The 16406-nt window shown below is 44.0% G+C and overlaps 1 protein-coding gene across 1 annotated transcript in view; it reads right to left on the bottom strand.

The window, feature by feature from the left end:
* Positions 1-2021: 2021 nt before the first annotated feature.
* Parm1 (prostate androgen-regulated mucin-like protein 1) overlaps positions 2022-16406 on the bottom strand; it is a 29940-nt gene continuing 15555 nt past the window's right edge. The window contains 2 exon segments of the mRNA XM_035452409.1: positions 2022-2106; positions 11311-11389. Coding sequence (XP_035308300.1) covers positions 2022-2106; positions 11311-11389 — 164 coding nt within the window.

Genomic DNA, 16406 nt, shown 5'->3' with positions numbered 1-16406 from the left:
TGTGTGTGTGTGTGTGTGTGTGTGTGTGTGTGTGTGTGTGTGTATTGGTTCATATTCAGGGATATCTTCATTTCTGCAAACCCATTTCTTTCCACCCACTCTGCTTACAGACTACCTTTGAGGATTGCTCCTTCCTTTTTGGCACCTCTGAGGTTTAGGAAGAATTTTCCCCAGTGCTTGGGATGGCTGGTTGTGGGAAGTACCCCCATTTATGGTCTCCACACCAGAGGGGTTCAGGATAGCACTATAGTGTTTTTCTTCAACAGAGTCATGGGGCAGGATGTGTCTGAGGAATTAAAGACTGATGGCTTCTTGTTCTCTATGACATCATAGGACATTGTAACATATTTTAAGATGTATGCTTTCCACTACATGAAATCAGGACATAAGGAGCTGGGTACCAATTCTGATGCTGCAGGAGAACCGAGGTGTAGCCCTATAGTAAAGCGCTCTAGAAACACAATCGAATATAAGGCAACGCACGTGCCAGAAATCAACCTATCAGTCAACAAACTAAACACTTTGGAGAAAAAAGATTGATGTTTCACTTTGTTAAAGATGAAAGGGTTTTACTGACGTATGAGTGTCTTTTCACATCACAAGGACATCACAATAAATCTCAACCTCCATGTCAGCCTTTGATGTTTTAGGCTAGGAGGCTGTTTGTGGTGGCAGGTTGTCCTGGGCAAAGCAGGGGGTTTAGTAGGCCTCTACCCCTTAGTAGTGCTCCCAGAGAAGTAGCAGCAATCAAAAATTGCCACTAGACATTTTCAAATGTCCCTGGGGGAAGAAGGAAACATCATTTCCTGATGGATAATAAGTGAAATAAATGGATGCCGGTCAAGAAAAATGACTATTTCTCAAAATTTGTTGTGCAGGATTTTGAGACTGGTAATGCAGAGGTGTTCTTTTGTTAAAAGGAAGAAGGAGAAATGTAGGTATTGGGGAGAACAAACAGGCAATTATTGGTGTCTCTTTCCTATGGAAGATTAACTGCCTCTTTTAACATTCTTTTAAAATAGCATATAGCCATTACCCAATATAGACAGTAAGGCAGTGAACCTGTTGCTTTATGGGTGTGAAGTGAGAGTTCTATGGGCTCCTCCAAGATTTAGATATCTCCCATTACAATGGGGAGTTGGCTCCTACTTGCTTCAAGAGGGTCCTTGATGCATGTAAGCTTTTGTCTCTCCCTTCTTCCCCCACCCCTTGTGTTCCATGTGCCTCTCCCTTTCTGTTCTTCAAGCTGACCTCCTTCCAGTTTCTCTTTTGGAACTGTGCTGTAACTTTTCAGAAAGCTAGTGTGCTGGGATCCCCATTGCCTTCTGTGGCCGGGATGGAGAGAACAGTTTGAGAGTGTGCTGAGATTGACAGCCCACTATGCTACTTTGCTCTTGACTTCTGGTCTCCTGGGCACAGCCCTCTTTCATCTTTCCTTAATTAGGCAGCTAAGAGTTGTCTGTCTGCTTGTAGGACCAGGTAGGTGTCCTGTCAGATATAGCCAGGTGAATGGGGATTAAAAAGAAATCAAGAAACCTCTGCTTCCCCCACACAGGGTGCTAGCCTCCAGGGATTCATTCCTTTCTCCTCATTGACAGATACTTATGTAATTTCCTATAGAGAAGTTTAAGAAATAACCCAAACCAAAAGTTCCCCTAAAATCAAATCCCCAACAAAGCACCCCAAGCCCCTTTCCTTAGTCCTTCCGAAGTGGGTTCCATGGTGGGGGCTGCAGCTTCCACCTCATGGTGACTGGCCTGGTCAGTGCAAAGATGGCCCGTGTCAGCTGCAAATCGGCCTCCACTGGCCTTTACAAAATGGTTCTTTTGTACCAGAAAGGGGATGTTGCAGTAGCAGCAGAGGAAAGGGAGGGGAAAAAACAACAAAACAAAACAATCATACCAACAGAATAGGGCTTGCGATTGTCTTTCAATGAGCATCAGGTACTTGTTAATAATTCTACTGGATAAGCACTTATAAATAAAGGACAGACACTTCTTGTCCCCAGCCACCTTTCTTTGTTAGGAGTCATCATAGAGAGGGTTGTTGTAGTTTCCCCAGGACCCATAGTCGTGGTCGTCCAGCAGCCTTCCGTAGGAGGAATGCCTGTGTGAGAAGAAGAAGATAAGGTCACTTGTTAGATGTGTCATCTGTGGACAAGTTAAAACCCTGCAGCCTGAACCCAGGATGCTCACAGGTCCATGGGAGCGAAAGGCATGAAATCGTCCAGCAGGATAACCCTGGACTATGTCAGCTCCAATTAACAACAGCGGCCTAGGAGCCAGCCTGGCCCTTTCTGCTGAGATCGGCTGAGTCTTTTCTCCTTCACATCCAGTGCAGGAGAGGGGACCGGAGGCTCCATTTCCACAGCTTCCCAGTAAGAGAGGAAGGGAAGCTTGGGAGCTTGGGGCCCAGCATCTTGATGTAGGTCCTGGAGGTAATTACCCCCAAAGCAACATCCACACAGCCACAGACACTATTGCTGTTACTGCTGCTCTTGGTCTTTCATTTATACAGTGTGTCTATGTTCAGTTTTTAGTTGATCCTCAAAATCAAGACTGGGAGAAAGCAGTGTTTCTCTGATGAGGAAAATGGCCTTCGGGAAGTGTACTTGATATGCCCTGCACCATCCAACTGAGCTATGTGTCAAATCCCCATCCCAATCTAAAAATGAACTTATCAGAACTCAGCCCCCCACCCCAGTCTGATGGGCCCCTTAGTCCAATGGCAACATGGACTAACATGGCTATGCTGGTTATCCTAAGGGGCTGTAGCACATTTATGATTTCTGTAAGACACTGAGATCAGATTGTCATCACATTTTCTTTTTCTTGTCTTTCTTTCTTTCTTTTTTTTTTTCTGAGACAAGATTTCTCTGTAGCATTGGAGACTGTCCTGGAACTATTTCTGTAGACCAGAATGGCCTCAAAATCACAGAGCTCCACTTGCCTCTCCCTCGCTCCACTTGCCTCTCCCTCCCTGTCCCATGCCCAGCTCTGTTGCCTCAGGGCTTTTGCACTTACTGTTTCCTAGTTCACATATCTTCCAAAATACTATGTGATTCCTATAATTGCCTTGTAATTACTTCTCCTCTTCAACTAGACTATATGTTTCATGAGGGTAGTGGCTGCTATGTTTGCTCATGGTTCTATTTCTGGCATCTAGAATATCTGGCACACAGTAAGTCATCCATAATTATCTGTGGAAGACACAGGAACTGAAAAAGATACACCTTGAGCGCTCACAAAAGTGAATCTGTTCACAAAGATGGGTGCTTCTCTGCGAATAGCATGTCCATTTAAAGACCAAAATGAATGACAGGATTGAAAGAGCAACACAAACATGCGGTTCATGGGAGCGTGTGAATTCTTACACGTGTCATAGCCTCCCATAATGCCAATGCACATCAGAGCCTGCATAGACTGAGCTCTTTGCTGGGCTGAGGCGACAATCAGACTCTGGGAATGTGAAGGATAAGAGCTGAATTTAGATCCTGGGGGCTCAGGTTGGACTGGAAATCATGGATGCTAAATATGGTGCAGATAAACATGCCTGGTTCTCACAGTCTTTTCTCAGCCAGAGGTGAAGAATAAGCAAAATAGGAACACAACCTGAGGTACACAAAAGACACTTGCTCCATTTCCATCCACTGCTAAAAAATTGCCCCTCCCTCCTGCAGCTTACTGACACCAGCCAGGGACTGGCAAAGAGGTAACATTTTTCTAGAACCAGCTCCTTGCTCTATTCATTTCAGAGTTCCAGTATAGCTTTTTCGAGCTGATTCAGTGGACCTCTCTATATCCCAGGACACTTGAAAATGCTCCACAAAATAATCTGTTTACATGATCAGCCCATAATCACCTGTGTGTGGATGTGAGAAAGACCAAGAACACAAGTAGCAACCTGGACACCCAGGGAGAGCAGAGATCATCGAGGTAGGTGAAAATCATGAGCTAGTTATGGCCAACCCTCTCCTTACTTAAAAACCTCCTGTTCCAAACAACCACTAATAGGATGACCAAGAAATGGGAGCTGCCCCATGAGAAAATAAACCCCAGGCATTCTAACACTGGAGCCCACCCTCTTTTTCAGCATGACTTACTGTTGTAAGTTTGGCAAACATGTTCCTAATAACTCTATGCCTTCATTGATGGAGAGCCCCTGCTTTGCCTTGAAGGTAATTTAACTTCTTGTGGCATTTTAATCTCTTTCATATAATTTTATTCTTATAAACTGTCAGTTTGGCCAATACATGTATGTCCTGAATAGGTTTTTGACCTCCTTGTTCCTTCATTTATAAAATGGGGAGTTAAAAAATGCATTAAAGTTGTTAGAAGGATTCAATGAGGTAATGCATTTTAAAGTCTTGGCACTCAATAAATATTGGCCAATACTGCTTTGTAACTTTTATTGTAATGAAACTCACACAAGCCCATGCTAAATCTGCAAACAATGAAACAGAGCACTGAACTACTCCAGACATAGTAGTAAGTCCAGTTTCTGATATCATTGTCACTTGAATCTTATGTTATTATGGCATAGTGAAGTCAAAGGATTAAAACTCCTGTGGCCCCCAGGTTTTACAGTCTGTTGTTAATTGAGGCACTTGGGTCAATACTACCCCTGAGTTTGCTGTATTGAAAGAGGTATCTACTGTACAAACAAGAGGAGAATGAAGAAAAACACTAGTCTTGGCTTCCATTTTACTTCACCTTTATGGTTGAACAGTGAGTGCTACTGAGTAAGGAAAGAAATGCAAGGGACATGGATAAACCAAAATGGGGGGCACTAAAGAGAGAAAGATGGGATTGAACCTGCACGGTTTGCTCTTAACTTATTCAGGGGCTGGAACAAGAATTGGATATCCTGGGGTTCAAGCTGGGCTGTTGTGGACACAGGAAATGAAACACAGTGTGGGTATGTGATACAGAGAGAAGAGTTAGTGAGCATTTAAACCTTCCTTTCTGGGCCAGAGCTTCTTAAGCCATGGCGCATTTTGATTGCACAAATGGGGATCTTTCCAGATGAGCACTGCAAGTAAAGTCTAAGAAGTAAAAGAGGAAACTCCTATTGTCCAGAGAGGGGAAACATGGACTAGTCTCTTATTTCATTGTCTTGTCTTTACTTTATTGTCTTTGGCAACGAGTGTGTGTTTCACTTTCTTTGAGCTTAAATAAGATATATTTTAGACAACACCTGCTGTTTTGCAAAGGGTGCATCCCAGCTCTTGGCAAAGCCTCCACCTGTGTTGATGATGTACCCCAAGACCCCCCTTTTGGCAGGGGAAGATCTGGTTTTCAATCATCAGTGCTTACCATGAGCTGAGCAGGAAAGAAACACAGACATTAAGACAGGACCTGGTTTGGGGGAAAGGCTGCAGTCATTAACCTTTAGTAATTAAGCTTTGGACTCTGAATTCTGCTAGCAAAGATGTCTGGTGTAGCTGTCACGGTCTCCTCTTTCCGTTCATACCAGCTGCTCCAGATTTCTAGTTGTCACACCCCTTCCTGGACCCATTTATTAAAAACTTAGTTTAAGGACCCTACTTTGGAAACTTAAGGACACTTTGACCAACTAAGTACACTTAAATACTTATCCTTAGGAACCTTATATTATGAGATGGGTACATAATAGACATGCTACAAATAATTATGTGGTAGGTGGTGGCAAGTGTAGTGGGGGAAAACAAAGCAAGGTGTGAGGTGGGGATCACAGTTCTGAATGGTGCCCAGAGAAGGTCTCCTGGAGGCATCATTTGAGCAGACACCTGAGGAGATGAAGGGTAAGTCTTGTGGATGTCTGGAACACATCCTAACAACAGAGGTGGGAATGAGGGCAAAGGTGTTGGGGACAGGAACACACAAGACATCTGTGTTGCATCGACCAAGTTCCTATTAAAAATAAAAGCAACTTTTCACATTGAATGTGTCAATTCATGGAAAAGTTGCAGGCATCAGTGACAGGGTGTCCATCTTGCCTTCATACAGCATCGTCTAAGGCCAGTGATTTGAGTAACTATCTGTCCAAGTTAGGACTTGAACGCTCTGGGGCACGGTTTTAAAGATGAGACGATTGAGGAAACAAGGAGCCAGGCTTAGTCAGCCAGTTACTACAGCAACTTAGTGGCAAAGTGTCACAACTGAGGGCCTTATCAGTTCTGCCTCTTTCTACCAAAATCCCAATGAGGGGCACATTTCCAAATATTACTTTCAAAACCTTCTTTCATAGTCTGTTTTTTTCAAAGGTATTATTTTCAAACTAAAATTTTCAATAGCCAATCACCTTCACATTTACCTCTTTCAGTTTTTACAGTTATTATCTGTCAGACCATCACTACAGATGAGGGCGGGAGGCCTCACCTCTCTCAACAGACCCAGCATGGAGAGTTGATCAATGAAAGTCTGTGTGGCGTAAACAAGTGGTTCCTACTTCCTCACCCCTGCATCCCTACAGGTGAACCAGCCTCTAAGATTACTCTTGCTGTTGACCAAATTTAGTCCCTTGCAGTTAGCTGTACCAGAGCCTTTTTATGGCTCCAGTGGAAGAGACTTCCATACATCGTTAGTTCCTGGGAAGCAAGTGGAAACAGCAGGAAGGTGCATCCAGGAACTTTGTATGTCAGGGTGAGTTGGAGGCCAGCCACATGGGAATTTAAAAACTGGATGAACCAAACACCTCTAGTTTGTTCAAAGTCATAGGAGCATGAAGGGACAGAGCTGTACATCTGGGGGACCTCCACAGCAAAGTGTCTCTTGGAAGTGTCAGGATATAAGGATAAAGCAGAACTATTCGAAGTATAGTTCTTGGACCACCAGTTTTGGCATCTTTTGTGAGGTAGCTAGAAATGAGGTTGTAAGGACCCCATCCTGACCTACCCAATCAGAATCAGGGTCAGAGTCGCTGGAAATTGTTTGTGATACGCCCCTCACCCCCACTGGCAATTTTGTTCAGCAGAGCCTAGAAAGCCACAGAGGTGTGAATCAAATAAACTAGATACCCAGAACTCCAAAAGCTAATCTGAAAATATCCAGGATGTAGACAACATATTGTAAATGATCCTGGCCTTTACAGCTGGCTGGGACTAGTCATGAAATCCAAAACAAGCAGAAGCCATCTGCAATCACACAAAGCAAGATAGCTAACCACTAACAAAGACATGTGAAGAGCCAGGTCCCATCTTGTCTGAAAATCGAGATCACATGTACTTTGTGAAGGGTCACTGGCACACCTAATCATAGCTTCATCCACTTCTGCAGATGTGGGCTCTTGTGTGGGGAGATTATCTCCTAGCTGAGCAGATTTGAGCAATTTAAACAAAACAGAACTGACTTCCACCACACTTCAATCATCACTAATTAAAGACACCATTCTGCAAGAGGTAGGGAGGGCCTCTGCTTCTCATTAAATTTGCAAATGAGCCTTGGAGTAGAGACAGCCTGAGATAGTTTCTGCTCATGAATGTCTAACACAAATGCAACCCCACTGACAGATAGTATCACCAGGAAGCTGCCATACAACACACAGTCACACTACCGAGCTGCCACCTCATCCTTTTCTTTCCCCTCTTCTCTTTCTCCTATGAATTTTTTGTGTCCACCAAGTGGGGATGCCAATGATATAGTCATTCTTCCAGCCTCATGTTTGAATATACCATGCCTACTGAACATGACATAATGTACCCAGTTCTGAAAAGGATGGCTGTAACAGCATTCAGTCTCCCCAGTGGCTCCCCTCAGCCTCCTCATTGAACATGTGCAGGCATCCCAACTTAATCCCTGTCTAAGCATGGAGTTTCGTGTTTTGTTATAGATACATTTTACAAAGGAAGATGGTGTAGACTGAGACACTCGTCCATGGGTCCTGCACTACACCATGCTATGGTCTCTTTGGGCACTCCAAACCCATCGTTTCATCCTCACACTAAGTCGACAGCTACAGTAAAAAGGCCAGTGTGGTGCTGAGCATGAATGCAGAGCTCCTGTGTGCCCCCCCCCCCCCGCCACATGAAACTGCTGCTGGTCAAGATGGATCCATAACAGGAGAGCTCTAAGAAGTTCAGGCAGGTCAATTGTATAAGCCACATCCTATGATCACTCCGTTTATTAAAAGATACAGTTCTCTAGGCAGCAGACTCTGTGATAAAACTGGAGGTCATAGGCCACTGGAGAACAGAAGTGTGAAAACAGATGGCTAATGAGTTTCCCGATGCCTTTGGAGGAAATGAGCACTTGGGGAGAAAGGTAAAGTCAGCAGAGCTTGTAAGGTATACTGTGTTTTCGAGGTGAGGCAACCTTTGCAGTGGCTTTGAGCTCACAGGGACATTGGCTCTGCCAGGACTGTAGCAAACAGTATGGGGTTTCAGTGAGTTGGCAAGTGATAAGAGTCCACCAGGTAAGGGAACACTTGCATGCCATTGTGCTTAGAAATATGGGATGATAGAGGCAAAATGAATTTCTAGGTCAAATGAAGGGTAATGTTACACACATGCACACACACATACAGATCATACATATACACACATAATACATACATCACACACACACATACACACACACATGGGGAGGGGCAGGCATTAATGGAGCTGACTATATTTTTTGAAGAAGGATCAATTAGAGGTATTTTCCAAGGGTCTAGCAAGATAACACTTGAAGGGATTTTAGCATGGCCCAAGATTCATGAAAACAATTAACCATCCCCCCCAAATGTAATGGGGAAGTAGAAAGGGGCTTTCCTTAGGGGTTTTCTAATGCATGGGTGTGACTAGCTTATCCTTAAGTTTACAGTGCCAAATGTGGGGAGATGACTACATAAGCAGCTCCCATATACTCACACCACTGTGGACCCTCTCCATGTGGGAAAGAGACAAATGGGGGAAAGAGCAGAAATTAATTCAGTTTTGCCCCCAATGTATCTGGTGTCAAAGCTGGAGAGAAGTATAAATAGCATTTTATTCAGTTTTCATCAGTGCACAGAACAATTTATAATGGCATGCTCATTTTCTAAGTGTGGTACATTCTATGAGGGCAGGACTCTCTTGCTTCACTAAGATGGTCCCATTGTTTAGGGAGATGCCTGCCACATGGCTGGTGATCATAAATGTGTGTGTGTGTGTGTGTGTGTGTGTGTGTGTGTGTGTGTCTGTGTGTGTGTGTGTGTGTGTGTGTGTGTGTGTGTGTGTGTGAGTTTATCTATGTGTGTATGTAAATCTCTCTCTGTGTGTATGTTACTAAGACTCTATTCAGCTTACCTTTTTGATGATGGTGGCAGAAGGACTTGCTCTTGGCACACAGTGTCTGTCCACTCTTTGAGTATGCACACCATTCTTCACAGGTGAGGGAGTGAGGGCTAATGATTCACCATAACAGGCACAGGCTGCCATAACATGGTAGAGCTAGGACTTGAACTAACATCTCCCAGCATCTGGAATCTTTAATTGCCGTTCAAGCTGGCAGATAGGCAGTATTTGTTTGAAATGGTAATTTTGAATTCTTAAAGTCAAGACAAAGAGTCCTCTAGTTGATCTTAACATCTTTTTTTGGTATGTGTGTGTGGAGAATATAGTAAGTAGGTGGACATTTGTGCCAAGGTCATGTTTTTTTGGTGTTATAGTTCTGTAGAACAACACCATCGGTGATTTGAAAAATGATCATAATTTATCTGTAAGTTCCTCTGGCTGGGGCAGGGATATATTTTTAGCATACTCTTTGTTACAAAGAGTAGCAATGAAACTACTTAACTCATAAAAACAAGATATCTATAACAGTAAACTAGTAGTTAAACTAGAGTGGAGAGTACCACTCACAACCTCGTGAGTCATAAAATTAAGTTTGATACTCAAAGAAATTCAGACTTAATGAAGACAAAGGTTTTTTCTTTTTTTTAAATCTGAAGGCAACATCTGTGTGTTTTTATAAAGGCTTTTGGACACGAGTAACTCAGGCGTTTTTGTTTCTCCTTTTCCTCTTCTGTCTTTGTACCCTAGATTGAGGTGATGCTATGAAGCCCTCTCATTCTTGATACAATTATTAGACAGATTTGATGTCAAGTGATAACAAAAGATGGGGTAATATAAGGGAAGGAGGAGGGGTGAATTCCCTGGTGACCACTGGAGATGAGGGGGCTGATAAGGGGATGGGGATGTGTCCTTATAAGGGACAGGCACAAGGGGATGAGGTAGGAGCAGCAGATGCTCTGTGAGGAAGGAACATAGAAGTAAGACAGGAGTGTGTGTGTGTGTGTGTGTGTGTGTGTGTGTGTGTGTGTGTGTGTGCGCGCGCGTGCTTGTATGATGTGTGTGTGTGCATCTGATGTGTGTGTATATGGCATGTGTGTATGTATGTGCATGAGTCTATGTCTAATGTCTGTGTATATGTTTGTATGGTATGTGTCTGTGTATCTGATGTATGTGTGTGTTTGTGTCTGATGTATGTCTATATGGTATGTGTGTGTGTCTATGACTAATGTCTGTGTGTGTATATCTGATGTGTGTGTGTGTATCTGATGTGTGTTTCTGTGTCTGATGTGTGTGTATATGTGCATATCATATGTGTGTATGTGTGTATCTATGTCTAATGTATGTATGTGTGTATCTGTGTCTGATATGTGTGTACTTGTGTATATGATGTGTACACACATGTGTGTATGCACACAGTACATGTGATGTGAAACTTTAGCAAGTTTCAAAGGCTCATGAAGCTCATATATTTATGAGGAAAAGAGACAATAATTAAGCACACAAATACATGAAATATATAATAAACATTGATAGCATTGTGGATGAAAGCAAAGAAGAACTAAAAGGATAAATGACAGGGCCCGAAACTGAAAAGGAAAGCTCTCTGAGGAAAGGAATGCACATTCAGAGGACGCACAGAAGAGCTTCAAATGAAGCAGTGGGGATGGGGTAGCATAGGCTACCAAAGGCCTGGGAGGCAGTATTGGCGTGCTCTGAGAACTGAAGGGGAGCCTGAACTGGACCTAGATGCAAAGGGCAAGGGCCAGGTCTGAGAGACCTCTAGGTTAGTCCAAGGAGCTAAAATTTCATTCAGGTGCCGAGTGTCTGCCTAGAGACTCCAGACTCCAGTTAAACCTTGTCCTATGACATCAGTATGCCGCACACTCAGTGTTTTCTTCTACAAACTGCCCACCCCTGTCTAGTGTGGGGTTAGTTTCCTGGCCACATTCACTTCCCTGCCTGTATTTCTGAGGGATGAGATGCCCATCACAAAACAAGCCAGTGGCAAAACAGCCTTTGCCCTGGACTCTAACAAATGGAATCTTGTTTTTTCCAAGGAGGAAGGAGTATCTTACCTGATCTTTAGGTATGCTGCAGCTCCAAACACCAACAACACCACAGCAATGACTGTCACGGTGATGGCAGCAATACTGCCTGTAAAGGAGAAAAAGACCAGAAAAGACAATGAAACAGTTAATTTTTTGACTTCAGAGTACATAATACCTACCATGTCTCACCTGGTAGAGGAAAAAGCTATTTACCTCAGACCATTCTGATGGAAATAGATAGAACAAAAGCCAGGACTTCAATATTGTTACTGAACTTCAAAAAACAAAAACAAAAACAAAAAAAACAAGGTGAGGTTCAGTAAATAGTCAATATTTCTTTTAGCATTTATCATGACTTGTTGGGTACTCTGGAATATGAAGGGCAGTACACAGTGATATCTCACAGTTCTTTCAAGAATGATGACAGTCAGTTGCCAGCATTGCTTCTGCAGGGGAAGATGATTGTAAATCTCCCAAGGTCTTTCTTTTCCTGTTTTGTTTTGTGAAATATTGGGAGAAAGGTGTCCCATTCAAGTGCCACTATGAAGTAATGCGGCTGAATTTTTAATAAACCACAAGCACACAGTTGTTTCAGCGATGTCCACCTCACAGGGGTCACTTTGGTAGGAGATACACAGATTTCATGGATGTCATCAAAACAAAGCAGTTGAAAAACAACGCTTCTCCCGCCTCTGCCTCCTTCAGCAAATCTACCACAACCATGGAGAGGCTACCCTAAATGCCCTTTCTCTATAATGAGACTGATGACTACCTTATATGCCATCCTAGAGCCTTCATCCAGTGGCTGAGGGAAGCAGAAACAGAGATCCACAGCTAAACACTGAACTGAACTCCTGGAACCCAGTTGCAGAGAGGGAGGAGTGATGAGCAAAGAGGTCGGGGCCAGACTGGTGAAACCCACAGAAACAGCTGACCTGAACAAGGGGGACACTAGACTGATGTCTGGGAGGCCATCACTGGACTGATCCAGATCCCCTGAATGTGGATGTCAGTCAGGAGGTTTCAGCACTCTATGGGACCTCCAGTAGTAGATCAGTATGTATCCCTGGCCTAAGAAAGGACTTTAGGAGCCCATTCCACATGGAGGAATGCTCTCTAAGCCTGGACACATGGAGGAGGGCCTAGGCCCTGCCCAGGATGATATGACAGACTTTGGGGATACCCCGTGGAGGACCTTGCCCTCCCTGGGAAGTAGAGGGGAGCTGGGGTAGGGGTTGGTAGGGGGTGGGGGATGAGGGGAGGGAGAGGGAGAAGGGATTGACATGTGAAGCAGGCTTGTTTCTAATTTGAACTAATAAAAATATTCTTGAGAAAAAAAGAAAAACAATGCTTCTCTTCTCTTGGGGAAGTAAGGCCACCTTCCATAGTCAAACAGGAGATTTGGATTATACAGAATGAAGTCGTTTGGTATGCAAAGCAAGGTCAATTGTTCAGGTAACACTTTTGTTGCCATTGTTGCAGCAACATAGTTATAAAGGAACACAGATGCTTCATGCTGTAGCTTGACATTTTGTTCCTAAGCAATAATAACGGGAAGGTGAATAGACAGACTGACAGACCAACCCTTTAGGCACGTGACCCTATAAAAATAAGCATCCTGGAACTAGAGCCCTCATCCAGTGGCTGATGGAAGCAGAGACAGACATCCACAGATATACACTGAGCTGAAATCGGGAATTTAGTTGAAGAGAGGGAGGATTGAAGAGCGAAGGGGTCTGTACCAGGTTGGAGAAATCCCACAGGAACAATTGGTCTGAACAAGGGAGAGCACATCGACCCCAGATGCTGTCGGGGAGGCCAGTACAAGACTGATCCAGACCCCTGAACATGGATGTCAATAAGGAGGCCTCTGCACTCCAGGGAGCCTCTGGTGGTGGATTAGTATTTTTCCCTGGTGCAAGAAGGGACTTTGAGAGCCCATCCCACGTGAAGGGTTACACTCTGGCCTTGGACACATGGGGAAGGGCCCAGGACCAGCACAGGAAGATTTGGGGGACTTTGCAGAGCCCCTGTTGAGGGCCCTACCCTGCCTGGGGAGTTGAGGGTGGATGGAGTGGGAGGTGGGCTGGGGGTGGGGGAGGAGGGATGGGAGTGAGGGGAGGGAGAGGGAGAAGGGACTTACATGTGAAATAAGCTTGTTCCCTAACTGGAACTAATAAATAAAATTAAAAAAAAGCATCCTGCCTCTGAATATATCTTTGGAGTACAGAACTCTTTCTGTATGCATTTTGGACTAATAATGTATGTACTTTTATTCTACCTTAGAAGTATTAAAGATGGATTAGACTCTTGTGAGTAACCATGGTTGCCTGTGTGACCAGGAGCTGTTTAGTCAACTGGGTTGATTTGTATGTTCTGTACATCTCACATGACTTTAATCCAGGTAAATGAGATGTCACACACACACACACCAATCTGAAGATTGTTCAGTGCATGATCCTGGACCGTTTTCTATCTCTTGCACATGAATCTTCCCCACATCCTTAGAGATTTATCAATTGTATATTCTTTGGCATCTCTTTTATGACCACCTTCCTTCCATGAATGGCTTGTGCTTATTGCTTTCTCCAACATCCTCTCTACCAAAAGAAGTAGGACATAGCCAAGAAGCAAAGCTACTTCTTAACTCTTTAGTAATCCTCCTAAAATTTTAGGTGAAAGGCTACATCAGGCATCTACATTCCCAGTGCTTACAAGCGAGAGCCAAAGTTCATTGCTAACATGAAGACAACGAGAAGACCTGGATGTTTCCATGGAGACCAGCCATAACCACCATTTCAGAGCTTGCACACTCCAGGAAAACTTGCATGCCCATTTCTTTCAGAAGGCCTTTGAGCCAGATGAACGTAATCATTGGTATGATTATCTCCCTGTTTTATGGCATTTGGTAGAACATGGTGCCGATTGCTGAGAAGCACAGATCTAGTTGAGTGGAGAAAGCCAGAGGTCAGATGCTCTTATGAAAAATCTCCACTCCTGTTTTGAAAGGCAGTGCTTAGCTTCTTGGCCTCCAAACTGTGCTGAAATTAGAACAATTCAAAGTTCATGGAAGCCGCTTAAGAGCTCTACTGTGAGCTTTCAAAGGGAGGGCTAGAACTGCAAGGTAAGCTGAGGGGGCATTGGACGATTAGAAAAGATGCAGTCTTTGCAATTAGGAACAGTTTTTAAAAACTGACCTTTTAATTTAACCCCTCCTCCCCCCTCAAAGGGAAAGGAATATAGCCGGCTCCACTAAAGGACTCCTAAACCACCCTAAGGGTAGTTTAGTGTAGGACACTGTAGGTCTGACCTTCTGCAGGGTGTCTTCTCTAACTCTAAGCACCTGGATTTCCTCCAACTCTGCCATTTACCCAGTTTATTTATAAACCACCTCCTTTTAAAATAAATCAGGCGGTTCCCCCAACTCAAGAACTTTTCTTTTTTGTGTGGAGACGGCGAGTAACAGAGTGTCCTGCTTCTTCTCCACATCATCATGGCCATCCAGCTCCAGGAGCAGTTCCAATACTCAAGGCCACCCTCTGTGACCACAGGTGACATCATCCTCATTACCAGAGATGGAGGTTACAGGTGACATTTTGCCTGGTAGTCTCCCGGGGAACACTGGGCAAAGGGCCCTTAGAGAGTTGGTTCCACTAATATGAAGCAAAGGGTATAAGGTAAAATAGTTTGTTCTGAAGTTTGGGACCTTTCCATGAGACGCTTGGTCACCTACTGGCTCTTGGAAGGGAGTGGTACAACCTCCCCACCCCCATCTCCACCCCATCTCCAACCCCAGGATTTGGAATCTTCTGGAAGGAGATTTAGCCTGAGCCCAGAAGATCCTGTGTTCTGAGCTTTCCCTCAGCAGCTGTGTCTGGCCTGGGAAATTGCACTTGGAGGGCTTGGTGGTATGTGTGTGTGCGCGGGGGAGGGGGGCAGCTGCTAAGCTCCTGTGAGCCCTGCTTTCTATGGCAACTGAAAAGGTTTTGGGGTTTTTGTTTGTTTGTTTTGTTTTGCCTTGTGCAAACAAATGCTGTTCCCCCAACTTTTGTTTAACCTGGAATTCCCCTTGTCATTTTATTCTCCTTTTTCTTCCCTAAGATAGGACTTGGAGAAGAAAAAGGAGAAAGATTTGATTGTGGGGAAAGTTTTGCTCACAAAGAATGTACAGGATCTCTCTGGTTATGTGCTGGGAAGGGGTGTGAGGAAGTTTGCTGGCATTTTAGTTCTTCCTCCTTGGGATCCATTATTTACAGACCAGGTGTGACTCATGCCATAAAGCTGTGGGACGGGCAGACATTGGAGAATTGGAGGAAATGTATCTGCATATTGCGTAAGTCAAAATACAAGACATCCCCCTGTGCCAGCAGACTGTACTGTGACAACATGTTCTGCCTAACCAAGGGGCTCTTGAAGATCCAGAAATCAAAGCCTCCATGAAGTTCATGCCATCCCAAAGCCTGGATTTCTCCCAGTACCCTTTTTTTTTTTTTTTTTTTTTTTTTTTTTTGTCATTTTCATAATGGTCGGGAAGGAAAATAAACAGGTTCAAGGATTACCATGGCTCCTGTCTTTTGCAGGTGATTACTTTGGGCCAGTCCTTGACCAAGAAGGTTACACCTCTCATTTAATTCCCTTTCTGAGCTGAATATATGAGGAAGCCGAGGCCAGGAAAGGTTGAGATCTTCATTAAAGTTTTACATTTGGCAAATCATGGAGCTAAGTGACATCTGAACCCAGGGTTCATTTCACCTGCCTTTTGCATGGTAATCATCACCATGCTAGTTACTTCCTGTAGCCCATTCCAGGGGCTCTTCAGCTCTTGTCTTCTTGGTTCATTTGTTTGCTTTGTTTTTGCTTTTTCCCTTTATGACATAACTAAATATCAAGGCTTCTGAGATGCTTTCTCTGATGGACACTCTTGAGTAACTGACAGTGTGTCTCTGGCTTTCAAACACTGGATTGTGTTTTTGAGCTTCTTCAGGCAGATTCTCATCATAGCCATCTTGTATCTTCTTCCATCCTTTTCATAGTTTTAGCACCAGGCACTGTCTCTGGCCCATGGTGGGTACTTAACCTTTTCCTTTGGTGTTGAATCACTCATAGTAATATTGGCAGGAAAC

Source organism: Cricetulus griseus (assembly GCF_003668045.3).
Source record: "Cricetulus griseus strain 17A/GY chromosome 1 unlocalized genomic scaffold, alternate assembly CriGri-PICRH-1.0 chr1_1, whole genome shotgun sequence".
In the NCBI taxonomy this organism is placed as follows: Eukaryota; Metazoa; Chordata; class Mammalia; order Rodentia; family Cricetidae; genus Cricetulus; species Cricetulus griseus.
This window is presented reverse-complemented; position numbering and strand designations above follow the sequence as displayed.